Source organism: Balaenoptera acutorostrata, chromosome 2 (genome assembly GCF_949987535.1).
Source record: "Balaenoptera acutorostrata chromosome 2, mBalAcu1.1, whole genome shotgun sequence".
Lineage (NCBI taxonomy): Eukaryota > Metazoa > Chordata > Mammalia > Artiodactyla > Balaenopteridae > Balaenoptera > Balaenoptera acutorostrata.
This window is the reverse complement of record NC_080065.1, coordinates 67,573,362-67,591,337: the sequence shown is the minus strand read 5'-3', so window position 1 is coordinate 67,591,337 and position 17,976 is coordinate 67,573,362. Positions and strand designations below refer to the sequence as shown.

Below are 17,976 nucleotides of genomic sequence, written 5' to 3'. Positions count from 1 at the left end.
AACAGATAAGCATAGTATCTTGGAAGTCACCCAAAAGGCCACTGGGGCATTTTACCGATGACCAATGGCCTCTAATCTAGACAGAAGAAGAATTAGGTCAGAGGTAAAGGCTGAAGCATAGATACAGTCAGGGATAATATTGGAAGTGAGCAGGCAATGGAAGAATGCTTCAAGTTTCTGAGTGAAAATTATTTTCAACCTAAAATTCTAGCCCTAGCTAAATTATAAATCAAGTGTGAAGGTATGGAGACGTTTTCATTCATGCAAAATCTTAAAAACTTTACCTTCTTTAGTTGATATTATTAGTAGCCTATCCAAAATCTATTCCACCTCTAAGAAAACCCTGATTTATAAAGGAATTAACTCCCTGACCATTTATCTCAGGGAGCAGTGTCCTCATATCCAGCTCCAAATGTTGATCCCAATTAGTCTAGGCTGATCAAAGTTATCCCTTCCATTCTTACTTCTAGGAATTGGTTTAAGAATGATCATGTGATTCAATCCTGAAAATAAGATAGGACACTGATGAGATGCTAGTGGGTATCTAAGAAAAGTTCCCTTGCTCCTAAGAAAAGAGTCACAGGAAAAGCTGGTCCCTTTTCTTCCTTCCGACATTGTCAATTCTGGATGAGATGCCCAAAAGAGCTGCAGCCATCTTGCTGCTAGTCTGATGATGAAACCAGCAGGGCAGGAAGACAAAGCCTGGAGAACTGCAAAGAAGAGGAGCTGAAGCCCACCCTTCCTGAGGTTCCTGTAATACGAGATTATACGTATCCTCATCGTCTGAGCTGGTGTGAGTCCAAGTGTTCTGTTACTTGCAATCAAATGCACAGAGGAGAGGTTAAGAGACTTCCTAGGATGATATCAACAGCTGGGCAGCAGGCCTACGAAACAACCAGTTCAGATGAGCAGGAGGACAAAGGGCTCCAGGACGAATGACACCACTGGGGAAAACTGGAACCAACAGGTTCAATCATGTGGAAAACTGTCTAGAGAGGTGTTTTGCAAAGCTATTGGAGGATACAGGAATTTTCAACAATAGACTCAAATAAAACAATGAAAAACTAAAAACAATTATTACCTTCAAGAAAAACATTGTTAAAGAAAGAAAACATACTTGTCTCCATACTTGGCTCATGAGTAAGCAATACCTACTGGCAGTAATAGTGAAAACAATGAATGTGAATGAAATGGAAAAAACGTGAAACCACTATACCAGGAGGAAGGGGAAGGGAGGGCCGAAGACCCTCATTTAACAGAAGTCAGTAAATATTGTGTCAGGTTGATGAACCAAGAGATAGGAAAATAAGCACAGTATTTAGAACTATGGAAGAAATGGATGAAAGAGTCAAAAGCAGTTGCCTTGGGACTGGGATGGGGAGGGGCCGTGGAGTAATAAAAGGATGGAAGCAGGGGAACACTGCCTGTTAGCATGAGTCTTCGGATCATTTAGTTTTTAAAAATTATGTTCACGAATAAAAATCTAAATCAATAAAATAAAATGCCAAAACACTTAAGATGTAAGGGCCTGGGTTAGCAGTCAGTTCACATCAAACACTTACCACTGACCCTTGCCTGCTAGTGAACTCTGTTTTGTTTATCCCATTGGATTTTAGCTTATAAGCTCCTCCTGTCACTTTGGATGCAGATGAATAGATACAAAACTGCTTCCATGAGAGAATTTATGATGTGTTTTTCAAGACCGCATGGTGGTGAAAGGCCAGGACTGCCTAACATTACATTTATCTTAGGTCCAGTGCTTTGTTTTATTTGGGCCAGTTGCCTGATATCTTTTTCAGGTCCATCCTTACTTATTACTTTTCCAAAATAAAATTTGGACTCTGGAGTATCTTTGATAATGGATTTTCCATTGTAGCACACCAAATGCATAAACCATCACTGGCCCACAGCTTAAAAAAAATTATTATTGAACAGGGGGAAAAAAAAAAGCTAAAATCTACTATATTACTTACAGCACTTGAATTTTTTCTATTGGCTAATGATGTTCTTTTTCACGAAAAGAACATTTCTAGCAGAGCAGAAGAGAACCTGCAGGCAGAGGACATGGATTCTAGGCTCAGTTCAGCCCCCACCCAGGTGTCTGACATGGGGAACCCACTTTACCTGAGATTCACTTTCCTTGTCAAATTAAGATAACATGTATGGCCAGTATAGAGTACTGTTCTTAGTAAGTAATTAATGTTAAATGATATTTTGGGAAATGTATTGAGTATTTTTAAAGATAACTAATACACTTGGACTGTTAGGGCATCTTTCCTGAGATGGATCTAAGAATAAAACCTAAATGACCCCCTCACCCCACCTTCTTCTTGTAGAAAAATGAGATAAGGAGGGCCAGAGAAGGATTGAGACATGGCGAGGATAAATGCAAATTCTAGCGAGGATAAATGCAAATTCTATCTGACCCTAAGCTTAGAGAAAATGAATTTGGACAAATGTCAATTATAATCAACATTCACAGCTTTTATGATTAATAAGCAGTAAGTTCATGCTTCTATGAACTTCAAGTTATAAATTATGAAAACCGACAGAATTCTAGTTGTACTTACTGCAAGAACAATTCATACCTGGGTCCTGTTTGCTTTCATCCTCATTGACCAAGAATCCCATGTGATAATTCCCCACCTGTTGTGAGTAACTTTTTTCTAATTCACAGACTGGTGGATAATGGGTAACAAAGAGGGTTAAGGATTTCACCTAAAGCAGTGAGACATAATGAAAATTATTTTATTTTTAAATTTTAATTTAAATTTTTCTCCAACTTCATTTTGAAAAATTTCAAACCTTCATAAAAGCTTCAAGACAAGTACAATGAACACTCATGTATTCTTTATCTAGACAACCATTTGTTAATATTTTGCCCTATTTCCCCTTTCTTCCTCCCTCCCCCTCTACACACACACACACACTTTTTTCCTGAACCATTTGAGAATTGTAGACACCATGACACTTGGTCCCTAAATACTTAAGATTCTATCTTCTGAGAACAAAAACATTCTCCTACATAACCAGAATAAAATTAATACACTCAAGAAATTTAACAATGATATATCACTATTTACTAATATATAGTCCATGGATTCCCCTTACTGCCCCAATAATGTTCTTCAGAAATTTCTTTATATTAAAAAAAAAAAAATCAAGACTCATGTGGTGCACTTAGTCATGCCTCTTTAGTCCCCATTAATCTAGAACAGTTCCCCAGACTTCTCTTTTTTGACTTCTATGTCTTTAAAATTTTTGAAGTATCCAGGAGGGCTGTTTTGCATAATCTCCCTCAATTTGGATTTGCCTCATTCAATTCAGATTAAAACTTATTACCAGCAATATTACATATATACGTAGGTGACATACCCTTTTCAGTATATCACATCAGGAGGTACATGATGACAATCTGATCTATTATTGGGGATGCTAAAGCTGATTATTTGGTTTAAGTGTGTGCCCAGAAGATTCCTTCACTGTACTGACACCTTTCTCCTTTGTAATTAATAAATAACTTGGGGGGTGATACTTTGAAACTGCGTGAATATCATTTTCTCCAAAAATCTTTCATCCAAAGGTTTTACTATCTGTTGATCATCATTGCCTGAATCAGTTATTATTCTGGTAGTTAATAAATGTCGATTAAAAAAAAACCAACAAAGCATTCTCTATTAGCTGGAATTTTGTAACGTAGAGCTTTCCCTTCTTCCTCCCTACCCTCACCATTTTAAAATTTATTTTTGTGTTGTTAGTATCAGTACAGACTTGTGGATTACTTAATTAGCAATGTTTTAAAGCACAGTTATACGTGTTCTAGAAATCCCTATCTTAAGGGAAGTTAACACCAAATCTTGGTCTAAAAATTAGCAGAAGAGGGTAATCAAATTGAAGAACTCCAGTTTTGATTCATCTGCCATTTGCCGTATTAAAAGTCAGAACATATGCCTTCTCTCTAAAAACAATTACAAATAAACCTATTAAGGCAGAATTTCTTTGACAAGTTGCTCTTAAAATCTGCCCTGAAATATCTTAGGACCAGCTGTCTCCCTGGTGTCCGTTCCCTGAGCTGACAGGCATTTCTAGCTGGAAGACCTAAGGGTTTGGGTTACACCACTGCCCCCCTCAAGGCCATTTTCACCCTGCAGCAGCAACACATAGCCTCCCTGACTCCTCCTTTTCCTCTCTTCCCCATCCCAGCAATCGAAAGACATGAAAAATAAAGATTTTCATCTATAAAAAACTTAGGGACTCTTGTTCCTGAAGAATCCTCTTCAATGACTTAACTCCAAGGTAAACTTTATCTAAAACTAACACTTTCTTCATCAACGTTTAAAATATCCAAAAACTGCTACAGAAGCAATGAAAACATAAGTGACAAATTCAGTTCTGTCCTAATTTGTTCCCGAAGGTTCTTAAATGACTCTTTGAGGTTGTGACAAACTGCTTTTGGCAGCCAGCCTCCAACATGGCCCCAGAGATCTTCGCTTCCCAATGCTCATGCTCTTGAGTAGCCTCTTCCACACTGATCAGGGCTGGCCCTGTGAAGTCAACAACATGACGGCAAAATAAAATGCACTGCTGCTTCTACCTTGGCCTCTTGGAACGCCTCCTCTGGGGGAAGCCAGATGCCGCTCTGTAAGGATACTCAAGCAGCCCGTGGAGAGGCCCATAGCGAAAGAAATTGAGGCCCCTGGCCAATCACCAGCACCAACTTGCCAGCCATGCGAGTGAGCCACATTGGAAGAGGATCCTGTAGCCCTGGGTGACAACTTGACTGCAACCTCAGAAGAGGCCCTGGGCCAAAACCACCCAGCCAAGCTGCTCCCAAATTTCTCACCTCCAGATACTCTGAGAGACAATAAATGATTATTATTGTTTTAAGCCACTAAGTTTCAGGGTATTTTGTTATGCAGTCAATAGTAACTGATACACTGCTATAGAGTTGATACAATTAAAGGAAACTCAAAGTTGACAAATTCAGCTCTGTCATAATTTGTTCCTGAAGGCTCAAAAAAAAAGGAATGTCTAAATTAACCTATTTTTTATTAAATGAAAGATTCTTTAAATTCTGTAGTGCTTTACAGTTTTCGGAAGTTTCACACACATGATTTCATATAACCCCATAATAACCCTTTTTCCCCTTACCCCTAAAAAGCCCCTCCCTGCTTCCTTCTCCCCACTAGTTTTCTCTCTGTATCTGTGAGTCTGCTTCTTTTTTGTTATATTCACTAGTTTGTTGTATTTTTTGATTCCACGTTAAGTGATATCATACAGTATTTGTCTTTCTCTGTCTGACCTATTTCACTTAGCATAATGCCCATCCATGTTGCTGCAAATGGCAAAATTCCATTCTTTTTTACAGCTGAGTAGTATCCTTTTTTTTTTTTTAACATCTTTATTGGAGTATAATTGCTTTACAATGGTGTGTTAGTTTCTGCTTTATAACAAAGTGAATCAGCTATACATATACATATATCCCCATATCTCCTCCCTCTTGCATGAGTAGTATTCTTAAATGAATGTTTAAAAAGTGTGTTTTGGAGGCAGATATAGAACTATACTGAACCTGTCGTTTCTACAATGATTAAAGAAAAGTTCCTGAGCTATATCTTTTTGCAAATACAGAATTTCTTTAAAAATAAAAAGTATTAATTTTAAAACAGAAAATATGTCATCATTAACTATGTAATCTAACTAAATGTTTAAACAAAAAACTGAGGGCCACAAAACTTTAAAGAAAAGGGGATTTTATTTTTGCAAAGAAATACGAGCAAAAAATGCGCTTTTATTGGCTATTTAAGGAAGAAAGGAAGAAATGAAAATGGAAGGAAGACACAGAGACAAAGAAAAGTGTAAAAAGTAGAGAACAAAATAGAGAAAGAAAAACCAAAGAAGAGACAAGGTTCAGGGGCAGGTGCTAAGGTGAGAGAAAAAAAGGAGAGATCAAAATGAACAAAAATAGAGACAGTTAATAAAGGGGACAGTTTGATGGAGATGACAGGGGTGCAAAGTTTGACACAAACAAAAGTTCACATTCAGATGCTTAGAAACGAACTCTGGTACTTCCCTGGTGGCGCAGTGGTTAAGAATCCACCTGCCAATGCAGGGGACACGGGTTCGATCCCTGGTCGGGAAGATCCCACGTGCCACAGAGCAACCAAGCCCGTGCACCTCAACTACTGAGTCAGCGCTCCAGAGTCTGCGAGCCACAACTACTGAAGCCTGCGTGCCTAAAGCTTGTGCTCTGCAACAAGAGAAGCCACCACAATGAGAAGCCCACGCACCACAATAGAGTAGCCCCCACTCGCCACAACTAGAGAAAGCACACGCACAGCAACAAAGACCCAATGCAGCCAAAAAAAAAAAAAGAAATGAACTCTAAAAAAAAGAAAGATACATGCACTGAAGGTGTTACTAAGATAGAGACACCAAAAGATCAGATCAAAGGTCTTATAAGGAGATCTTCTAGGATGTTGTTGAAGAAAGTATTTCACAGGGCAAAAATGGCACTCTCTCTTATTTGGTTTTTTCTCAAGGATTGGGTTGCAGGTGGATGGCCCCTGCTCTTGATTTAGTTTGCCAAGGAGAGTAAGATACAGTTCTAGGTGGAAATATTGCCAAGGAGGCCTTTCTCCTACTGACCAGGTTTATTCTGCCTCAGCAAAAGAAAGCAAGACACATCAAAGAACTACAAACGTTACTAAGGGCCAATCTACCTGAGTTCCATGTATAGCATTTGAATGATCAATTGCAGGAATAGGATCAACTGCAGGATAATACTGAATATTTCAAAACTGAGGTCAGGAAAACAATTTGTATAGTATGCACCATTCCTGTACAAAAAGGTATGCAAGATACTTACATCTCTAATAAAATGCTCAAGTGTAGCGTAAGCAATGGCGATTCCATCATGGGTGCTTGTCCCTCTTCCCAGTTCATCCAAGATAACCAAAGACTGTGATGTTGCTTTTCTTATTATTTCTGCTGTGTCAGCCAGTTCTTCCATAAATGTACTCTGTCCTTTATATATGTTATCTGCAGCCCCCATCCTACAAACAAGATGACAAAATCCTGATTTTCCTCTGAACCTCATTATTAGGAAGCCAGACATTATTTTCTGAACAATAACTATAAAAGATCCAAACAGGGGTCTATGTACTTTGAGCCAATAACAGTTGAAATTGTATTAAACAAAAGAAAATATGTTGGATATAAAGAGTGTCTAACATCAAATGGCACCTTATAGAAACATTCTGGGTAGAACCTGAGGTACTGGACAGAGCTCTTGAAAAGCAGGGAAACCTCTGACTCGGCCTCTTTCTGACCAATCATTTCAAATCAAGGTTTTGGTACTCACAGGGGAAAACAACGCTTCCCTGTAACACTGTGTGTAAAATCCATGAGTACTAGGATGCTGTACAATCAAAGGCTTTTTCCAGTGTTTCCTGAAGAAGATTCCACACCGATATTACAAATTAAAATACCATGTTGAAATAAGATAAAACTTCTTTTTTTTTTTTTTACTAGAACTAGAATTATAGAGGTTTAAATAACCTCAGACACCTAATACAGGTTCCTAAAGCGGACTTCATGGAACAGAGCTCTTAGAGATGTCAAGAAACAGGTTCAAAAGATGTAAGGGTTCTTTCCTGTAAGACCTCTTAGAGCCTTTAATATTCTACTACATACTGTGCATTTCTTACACCTGATCTAGTACACAGCATTTCTAACTCATTTAACCATGGACCCTTGAAACTTCTCCTGGAGCACCTTCTGACAATAATGGTTTACAGAACACATTTGGGAGAATGTAAAAAGAAATCTGGGGGGAAAAATTAGGTATTTGCACTCCAGGTCACGCAGTTAGCCGCAAAACCTAGAATTCAGGCTCTGACCCACTAGCCAGCTTTGTGGACGCTGGTGACTATTTTCTCAGCAAAATACCTTCATCAATTTAGTTTTTCTACAGCAGTTCACATGTGACCTACAGCAGCATAAAGTGTCTCTTATTTCTGGAAAAACTCATGGTAAAACCGAGCCTTAACTACCCTGTGACTGGAGCCACGTACTGGGCAGGAGCGATGGAGTATAATGCCCACCCCCTCACTTCCAAAGACTGGTGGCACCTTAGGAGAAATGCTCCAGTAATAAGTGGCATTTAGAAACCGTAATTAACTACATCTATGATGGAGGTGATAGTGCTGTCGATTCTGCCTACTTCAAAATCTATAACTACAAAACATAATTTCTGAAATGTTGCTAACTCAGGAGCATTCTGGTTACTTTTTCAAAGTTCAAACCCTGTTATTTACCTCAATTTTCAATGTTTACTTTACTAATATGTTCCCTACCACGAAGCAAGAAGATTAAACTTTCCTATACCTGCAACCACTCTGAATTCTTCAGAACCATAATGTTTGATTCTCACTTAACAATGTTTGATTTTATTCCTGACAGGTTGTGAACTGACAAAAAGAACATATCTTTCGTTGATAATAAAATAGCTCTGATAAGGCAACTATGGGGGGGGGTGTCTTTGATTCAAGAGTTAGAAAAACAAGCACTGGCTAAGATTTTAATGCAACAGTTTACGTATACTTAAGTGCTTTCTAGAAACACTACGGTAACAGAGTGGTCTCACTGGGAACTGCAGGAATTGTAGAATGCTTTGGGGAAAGATATTCTAAGGTGAGATTTCAAATCAGGAGGGAAGGCTGAATGATCAATCAATAAAAAAAGATGGTAGCTAATTGGTTCTTTCAGAAAAAAAAAACAAAAAAACCAACAACAAACAAAGATGTGTCCCTACTCACACCATATTCCAAAATCAATGTGTATGAATTTAAAAGTTGAATGTAAAAATAGAAACCATACACATACCAAGCAGTCTAGATGAAATTTAATCTCTAGACAGGTGGGTGGGTGGCTTTATATACATGGCATCAAAACATGTGTGTAGCAAAACGCCATGGTACCAACGTGTCTTATGGTGTTACAGGGTTTCTGTCCTTAAGGAGGTCAGGCCAGATTTCAGGGGATCTTGGGTGTATTTTTATTAAACAATGGTCCCAACTCTACTATTAGACCAGTAGTTTTCAAATATCTTTTACCTGTTAAATCCTTTGTTCACATGAAATTTTACAAAGAAACTCACTCTGCCAATGAGATCAAAGGAATGCTGATTTGGTCAAGAACCCAGCACTATGAGGCCTCGCTTCCCCTTCTAGAGGGGGCTCTGTGGGACTCCTAACACCCTGTAGAACAGTCTGAAAGCCACTCCATTATAGGAGCCAAAACGTTTTTTCACAATTCTATTTTTCCATAGCACCTGATGATAAAGTAGCAATGCTGCCCAGCAGACGCTAAAGAAGTGGTGGCGCCTTAACCAGTCACTGAGGCCACTGGGGAAGTATGTGTCTGTAACTGTGGGAACTGTTTATTGATAAAAAATATTTTCTGTTAACGTCTCAAGAAATCTCCTTTAAGGAATTCCTCTTCTTAAATTTATTTTTCCAATAAATTTCAGCAATATAAAGATTTTATATGATTCTGATGGACACAGAATTTTATCAATAAATCCATTTTCCTTTTGGTCTTGGTTACTAGGAGACAACTGGATACACCTTATAATGACAAATAGCAACACTGACTTTATCTTAGGTTTCTATCCTTACTTGTCCTTGATCTTTGAATACCATTTTACTTTCTTATTGTCCTGCAATATTGTATATATCCCAGTAAACTGTCTAAAATAAGTTTTGGAAATAAGGCAGGGTATAACACCATTAACAAAAGGTCTGTAATTTTCTATTAATCCAACAAGCATTTACAACACATCCTACTGGACAATGATTCTGAAATTTTTCAAATGTTAAAATATGTTAGAGATTTAAGGAATTCAGAACATATGTCATTATTATCATTCTGCCTGTATTTGTATTCAAATGCAGGGAAAAATGGAAAATGCATTCTCTTTAGGTTTCATCTCAGAGTAAGTTTGCTCTGACAGGTTACAGATATGTGATTAAGAAAAAAAAAATCACTCTGATATTTTTAGGAGTGGCGGCTGACTAATCTTTCTAATCCCCTACTCCCTCCTCGTCTAACCCTTATATAGGTCAACAAAGCTTAATAAAGCATTAATGGAGAAAAGAAATTACTACTTTTTTGAATCAGTTTCTAAAATCAAGAACACTTCCATGAAAATTTGAACAAGGGTTTGTTTTTATGAGGTCTTGATATTTTGAGATAACATTCTAGATGTTTCTAAATTATAGCAAATAGGGTGGGGCTCTGTCCCTTCAAACCACAATCTCTGGGCCTTATGAAAGGAAAATGCTAGCATGAGGGAGAAATTCTGAAATTAACAGGTGGAAAAAAGGATTCTTTATATTGAATGATAAGTAATTGGAGCTTAAATATGAAAATTGTTAACTAGAGGAAATGATTATTGTACTGCATCAGGATTTTTTTGGACATACTTCAAGTGCTTTTAAAATAATATATAAGTACATATGTTTTACATACATATAACTAAAATTTACCATTTAAAAAAAATTTTTATTTATTTATTTATTTTTGGCTGTGTTGGATCTTCGTTGCTGTGCTTTCTCTAGTTGTGGTGAGCTGGGGTTACTCTTCGTTGCGGTGCGTGGGCTTCTCATTGCGGTGGCTTCTCTTGTTGTGGAGCACGGGCTCTAGGCACGTGGGCTTCAGTAGTTGTGGCACGCAGGCTCAGTAGTTGTGACACACGTAAAATTTACCATTTTAACACTTTTTAGGTGTATAATTCAGTGGTATTAAGCACATTCACAATGTTGTGCAGTCATCACTACTATCCATTAGCAGTAACTTTTCCATCATCTCAAAATAACCCATCAAAAAATAACTCCCTGTTTTTCTCTCCCCTCAGCCTCTGCCTCTATGAATCTGCTTCTTCTAGTTCCTCAGATAAGTGAAATCATACTCTATTTGTCCTCTAAGTGTTCTGTATAGGAGGGCTTTTATATTAGCTAATTTTGCCTTCTTTTTGGAATTGAAGATGTTCTACTCACTTCACTTCGCTAAAAACTTTGCAGAATTCTGTACAGTATGGGTGTTTTAGCTTGGGTTTTTTTTTTGCATATTATGTAAATTTTACAGAAGGAAATAATCTCCTGAATAGCAAAGTACTCTAACTTAAGAAGGATGGTGTAAGGAAGAAAAAAAAGTTAAAGTCTAAGAAGAGAAAAAAGGCTTCAAAAGAACACCAAATATTGAAAGATGTGTAGATACAGCATGGTATTTAAAAGGTATAAAAAAATGTGAAGTAGTAGATCTGTATCACATTTACACATAAACACTAACCCAGCAATGGAATGAAATCACAAATAATTTACCACTACGCGTGTGCATTTTTTAAAAGCCTGGAAGGCCATACACCTAAAGGACGATTTCCAGGTAGTAGAATTACAGGTGATTTAAATTTTTTCCTTTTTGAGCTTTTCTATAGTTTTAAATTTTGCACAATGAACAAGCTTTACAGTATCATTAGAAAAACAAATGTTATTTTTAAAAATCACAGTACATTTAAAACACTTTATACTCTATTGATACATTTCAAACACTTTATTGTATCATTGTGTTAAGACAAGGCAAAATGATTGCAATTACCAAGATAAATAACCAGCTTTCTTCTACCAATATCAAAAACACCTCATTAGCAGCAATGAAATTATTATAATAGATAATGAAAAAGGTTTCTTTATCTAGGGTAATTGTTTCTACTATCAGCTGCAATCAGATCACACTATGGTATTTAAAGTCAATTTATATCAGCTATTACAGTGAACTGCAAATATAACCAAGCAAAAAAACACTACAGCAATCTTTCAGTGTCAATGGAAACATAGCTGAAAATCAAAGCAGCAGTCCAGGAAAATGCCAAACTTGTATTGGCTCACATGAAACCATGTTCACTAGAACCACCTACAAAGCACATGCAGGCCACATAAGGACACAGGTGTTTTCCTATCAAAGGAAACCCACAGTGTGCTGACTGGGCAAATCATTCCCCAACACATCTACTTGTCTATTCAGTGGGATAGTCCCAAGAAATTCAAAGGAAAATACTTAACTATTTCTTAACTATTATCTGTGAAACAACACAAATAATTAAGGCCATCAAAGCAAGGATAAATCAGTCATGAGGGAAAAGACTAACCAGATTAATTAATAAGATCAATACAGGGGAACGCGACACAACCAGAGGAGGCATTCTTATAACTGAACTCACTCTATGAGCTCGAGCAAATCACAATTTCTGTTTCTGTTTTTCCCTCTGTAAAATGTCAAGTGTTGAAACTAAATAATAGCTCCTAAACCTGGATATGTTTCTGAGTCACTTGCAGAGGTTCTTTTTTTAAAATATTTTTTTCAATTGAAGTATAATTGATTTAAAATGTCATATTAGTTTCAGGTGTACAGCACAGTGATTCAGTTATATATATATATATAAATATGTATGTGTGTGTGTGTATATATATTCTTTTTCAGATTATTTTCACTTACAGGTTATTACAAAATATTGCATAGAGTTCCCTGTACTATATGGTAGGTACCTGTTGGTTATCTATTTTATATACAGTAGTGTGTATATATTAATCCCAACCTCCTAATTTATCCCCCCCCCTTTCGCCTTTGGTAGCCATAAGTTTGCTTTCTATGTCTGTGGGGCTATTTCTGCTTTGTAAGTAAGTTCAATTGAACCTTTTTTTTTTTTAAGATTCCACATATAAGGGATATCATATGATATTTTTCTTTCTCTGACTTACTTCACTTAGCATGATAATCTCTAGGTCCATCCATGTTGCTGCAAATGGCATTATTTCATTCTTTTCTATGGCTGAGTAATATTCCATTGTGTGTGTATACACACACACACACCCCACATCCTCTTTATTCAGTCATCTGTCAAAGGACATTTAGGTTGCTTCCATGTCTTGGCTACTGTAAACAGTGCTGCAATGAACACTGGGGTGCACATATCTTTTTGAATTATAGTTTTCTCCAGATATATGCCCAGGAGTGGGACTGCTGGATCATATGGCAACCCTATTTTTAGTTTTTTAAAGAACATCCAAACTGTTCTCCATAGTAGCTGTACCAATTTACATTCCCACCAACAGTGTAGGAGGGTTCCTTTTTCTCCACACCCTTTCTAGCATTTATTATTTGTAGACTTTTTCATGATGGCCCTTCTGACTGGAGTGAGATGATACCTCATTGTAGTTTTGATATCCATTTCTCTAATAATTAGCAATGTTGAGCATTTTTTCATGTGCCTGTTGGCCATCTGGATGTCTTCCTTGGAGAAATGTCTACAGATTCAATGCAATCCCTATCAAATTACCAAGGGCATTTTTCACAAAACTAGAACAAAATTTTAAAAATTTGTATGGAAACACAAAAGACCCTGAATAGCCAAAACAATCTTGAGAAAGAAAAATGGAGCTGAAAGAATCAGGCTCCCTGACCTCAGACTATACTGCAAAGCTATAGTAATCAAAATAGTATGGTACTAACACAAAAACAGACACACAAATCAGTGGAACAGGATAGAAAGCCCAGAAGTAAACCCATGTACCTATGGTCAATTAATCTACAACAAAGGAGGTAAGAATATACAATGGAGAAAAGACAGTCTCTTCAATAAGTGGTGCTCCAAAAACTGGACAGTTGCATTTAAAAGAATGAAATTAGAACATTCTCTAACACCATACACAAATACAAACTCAAAATGGATTAAAGACCTAAATGTAGGACCAGATACTATAAAACTCCTAGAGGAAAATATAGGCAAAAAGCTCTTTGATGTATATTACAGCAATATTTTTTTGTATCTGTCTCCTAATGAAAATAAAAACAAAAATAAACAAATGAGACCTAATTAAACTTAAAAGATTTTGCACACCAAAGGAAACTGTAAACAAAATGAAAAGACAACCTACAGAATGGGAGAAAATATTTGCAAATGATGCAACTGACAAAGGATTAATTTCCAAAATATAAAAACAGCAAACAGCCCAATCAAAAATGGGAAGACCTAAGCAGGAGTTCTTAATTACAAAGTCCAGGAGTCTCCTTCATCATACCGATAACAACTGTATCTCCAGGGAATATACATTCCAGGGACATGCCTGGAATCTGCACTTAAAACTAAACAAAACCAAACCCTCAGGTGACTTTGAAGCATTAAATTCATACGACCACTTCCCAACAAAAAGATGAAGTGAGATATCTCCTGTTTGGCAGACACAGCTACAGGAGCTAAATAAACCAGAGAGGCACTCATAAGGCAACATTTCTGTTGCCAACAAAATTCTCAACAGCCCAGTCATTTCGTAAAATATAATGTGGTTTTTAGTGCTGGTATTTACTACCAACAAGAAGATATGTACTCAGTCAAGATACTTTCCTTCTGTCCAAGAAGTATACATATATTTTAATAGAGTACAAATACTCCACAGTAGGTACTCAATCAATATGTGCTGAATTAAACTAAATTCGGCAAACAAACCAGTTATCATCCACACAGCCAAAAGCAAACATTTAAGATAATTTAATTTAAGCATTTGAAGACCTATTACCTTCCAATTCTCTCTCAAAGTAAACACAATGGTGCGATTCTGGGTACAAAGCATTCCTGAAGCTGGGGACCATAAGAAAGAGTTTACGTGGGGAGGGTGGCATGAAAATTATTAACCAGAGGCCACTTAATGTAAATACCCTTTTCTACCAACACTTAATTGACGTAAATAGGAATAAATTATGCTGAGAGAGGCCAATTGTTTTGTTGTTTTTTTTCAACCAGACTTAATAATTCATCACTTTTCCAAAACTTAATTACTGAGTCCAAAAAGTTGAATGAGGTTTAAGTTTGCACTTATCAGGATAATAAGAAACAGATCTTAATTCAGTGATGCACTCAAAGATGTTAATAATCCTTGGAAATATGTGCCTAGAAATATAATATTTCACCAATGAGTACATATATCACCAATTAGGGCCAAATGTATATGTTTGCCAAAATTCTACTTTTAAAAAATCCTTCTTATTCAGAGAAAGGTTCATGAGGTTACAACATCCAGAAAAAGACTCCCAAAGCCTCCTATTTATAGCTTTTCACGCATTTATTTACTCTTCTTATGGCACAGCACACACCGCATAGTAGGCACTCAATGAGTATTTACGGAAAACATGAATTTAAACCTAGTGTTGTAAATGTCCAATTAATAATGCAAAAATAACCAATTTAAAGATAAAGTTTGGGAATTCCCTGGCAGTCCAGTGGTTAGGACTCCATGCTTCCACTGCACGGGGCACGGGTTCGATCCCTGGTCGGGGAACTAAGATCCCGGATGCCCCGCGGCATGACCAAAAAAAAAAAAAGACAAAGTTTGGAGCCAAATTTTATGCACACATCTGCTAGATTTTAATATTTTTTCCATTGAACACAAAAAAGGATTTGAAGTGATTTAGAATAACAAAATATTTATAACAGAAGAGTTACAATGAACGTGAAAGTAAGATTACAAGCCATATAGTAGATGCTCAAATTTGAGACAGCAAATTTAGCATGAGCTTTTAAAATGCTAATTTTAGGGTCTCACGCTGAAGATTCCAATATAATAGGTCTGTGATAGGCCTTAGAAAGCAGCATTTTTAACAAGCATCTCTGATTCTGATGCAGCTGTTCTAAGAATCATGCTAGAGAAATACTCATGGAGAAATACTCCCATATAAGAAGAGATGGGGAAAACTAAACCAAATTTGTTTCTACACTTGCGCCTTAAATTTAGCTCTTAACCTCTTGGCAGTCAAGACAAAAAGGAATTAAAGGGGAAGCAGCCATTGGCTGAAAACATGAGGCCTGGCAGTTTGTCAAGGAAGGCCAATAAATTGCTTCAAATCTCTTTATAAACAGGCACAGCACGCACATGGAGAGAAAAAAATTCCTTAGCATTAATAAAATGTGATTTATCAGATGGTTCTTCATGTAAAAGATATTAATAGAAATGAAAATGCCCTTATGACCAATTTTTGAGGCTATATAGAAACATCATCAAATGGGTATTTCTTGTTCTAATTAATTTAAATCGTAGGGACAAACTTTTACACGCTGCTGGTGGGATTCTAAACTGGTCCATGTTCCTTGAAGAACAAGAAAGATGCACATTCCTTACACTCTACGGTCCCACTCCTAGATAAAGCCCAGAATCAGAAAACTCACACGTGTACTAGATGTGTGTAAGACAGGTATCAGCACTGTTGATATTTGCAAATATCAAATTTGATATTTGCAAAACAAATTTGAATCATATTAGATATTAATCAAGAAAAATGGATAAACTATGGTACATGCATACAATGGACTATCATAATTAGAGAAAAATGAGTGAACTAGAATTATATGCATCCATATGGATGAAGTTCATAAATATAACATTGAGGGGGAAAAAGCCACTTGCAGAAGAATGACATTTAAAAGCATACCAAACATAAAGTTTAAAAGCATACCAAATAATTCCATATATTATTTCAAAACATACCTATGTAGTAAAAATATAGAGAAACTCATGAGATAAAAACCAGAGTCAAAAAGGGTTACTCTGGATGGGGTGGAGGGGAACAGGACCAGGGAGTGTTATGGGTTCAGTTGGATTGGCAATGCTTTATTTCTTTAGTAGGTTGGAAGCTACATGGGGGATTGTAATATGTCTGAATAATTTCATAATAAACAAATGAAAAATATGAGGTTATAATATTAAACCATATCCTAGTAAAAATTTAAAATCCTAGGGATATAACTGAATGTGGTCCACATAGACTCCTTTCCAATGGTAACAGGAAGAGAAGGCGAGGACAGGGGGAATGGACAGGGAACAGGGTCCTTCTACTAGAGCAGTGCATCCCAGATGGAGGTCTCAGAGGTTAAAGAGTTCAGGGAACCTCTGCATAGCAGACACACCACAGCCAATAAAAGTGTGAGACTAATCTGTAAGAACTGACAGGGAAATTCAGTTTCCCCCAGGTTAGGAAATGAAAGCAAGCTACATAATAATAATGCTTAGTATAAGATCATTTAAGAGAGAAGACTTATGTATACCTCTAAACTTGTGGAAAGTTACATGAAAAACCATAAATAGATGCTGACCTGTAGAGAAGTAAACATTTCACTTAATACCCTACTACACTGTAAATCGTTTTCATAATAAGCTTCTCTTACTTTTAGAATTAAATAACTGAGCTCTCCAGCAAGGGCTTGGGGAAATGCTTCTCACCTTGCCCACATTTCAAAACCACCTGGACATATGTAAAATTCAAATTCCCAGACCCTGCCCCAGGCCAACTTAGAACCTCTAAGGGCAGGGTCCAGGTTTCAACATACTTTAAAAGCTCCATTAAAAAAAATCTAATGTACATTAAGGGTTAAAAAAATCAAAGATGTTAAATGTGCAAAGGGCAATGTTTCTGTTATGAAAATTAAAGACACCAGTCTTGCATACTGATCTGACAGAAAGCCATCAATTCCTAAAGGAGGAAGAACTAGGGCTACTTAGAGGCTGGGTTAAAACTTCGGAAAAATAAGGTCTGATATGCTGTTGGGAAGGTTTAAAGCTTAGAACCCCAAATTCTATGCTACTGAGTTGGGAAGAGAAGTCTGTCCTGGAAAAAAGTATTCCCAGACAATGACCATATACGCATTTCATTAGACACCTATGAAACATCTCATTTTGACTGATATAACCCTTAACATTTTTTGGGCAGGGGAGTACTTTTGTTACCTGTTTATTTCAGAATTTTGAAAATATTCATAAGCCAAACTAAAGAAAAGTCACCATAATCCCATATCTTTTACGATATTTTGGAATGCAGCCTTCTATCTAGATGGTTTTCTCTGCATATATTTACATATATAATTGGTCATAC

General features: G+C 36.7%; 1 protein-coding gene across 2 annotated transcripts in view; it reads right to left on the bottom strand.

Annotated features, from left to right (window-relative positions):
- MSH3 (mutS homolog 3) overlaps positions 1 to 17,976 on the bottom strand; it is a 191,087-nt gene that overhangs the window by 7,508 nt on the left and 165,603 nt on the right. For both annotated transcript variants that reach the window (XM_057540254.1, XM_007179766.2), the window contains exons 21-22: positions 6,869 to 7,055; positions 2,589 to 2,718 (exon numbers count right to left, since the gene is read on the bottom strand). In XM_057540254.1, the coding sequence (XP_057396237.1) occupies positions 2,589 to 2,718; positions 6,869 to 7,055 (317 nt within the window). The remainder of the gene's footprint in view (positions 1 to 2,588; positions 2,719 to 6,868; positions 7,056 to 17,976) is intronic.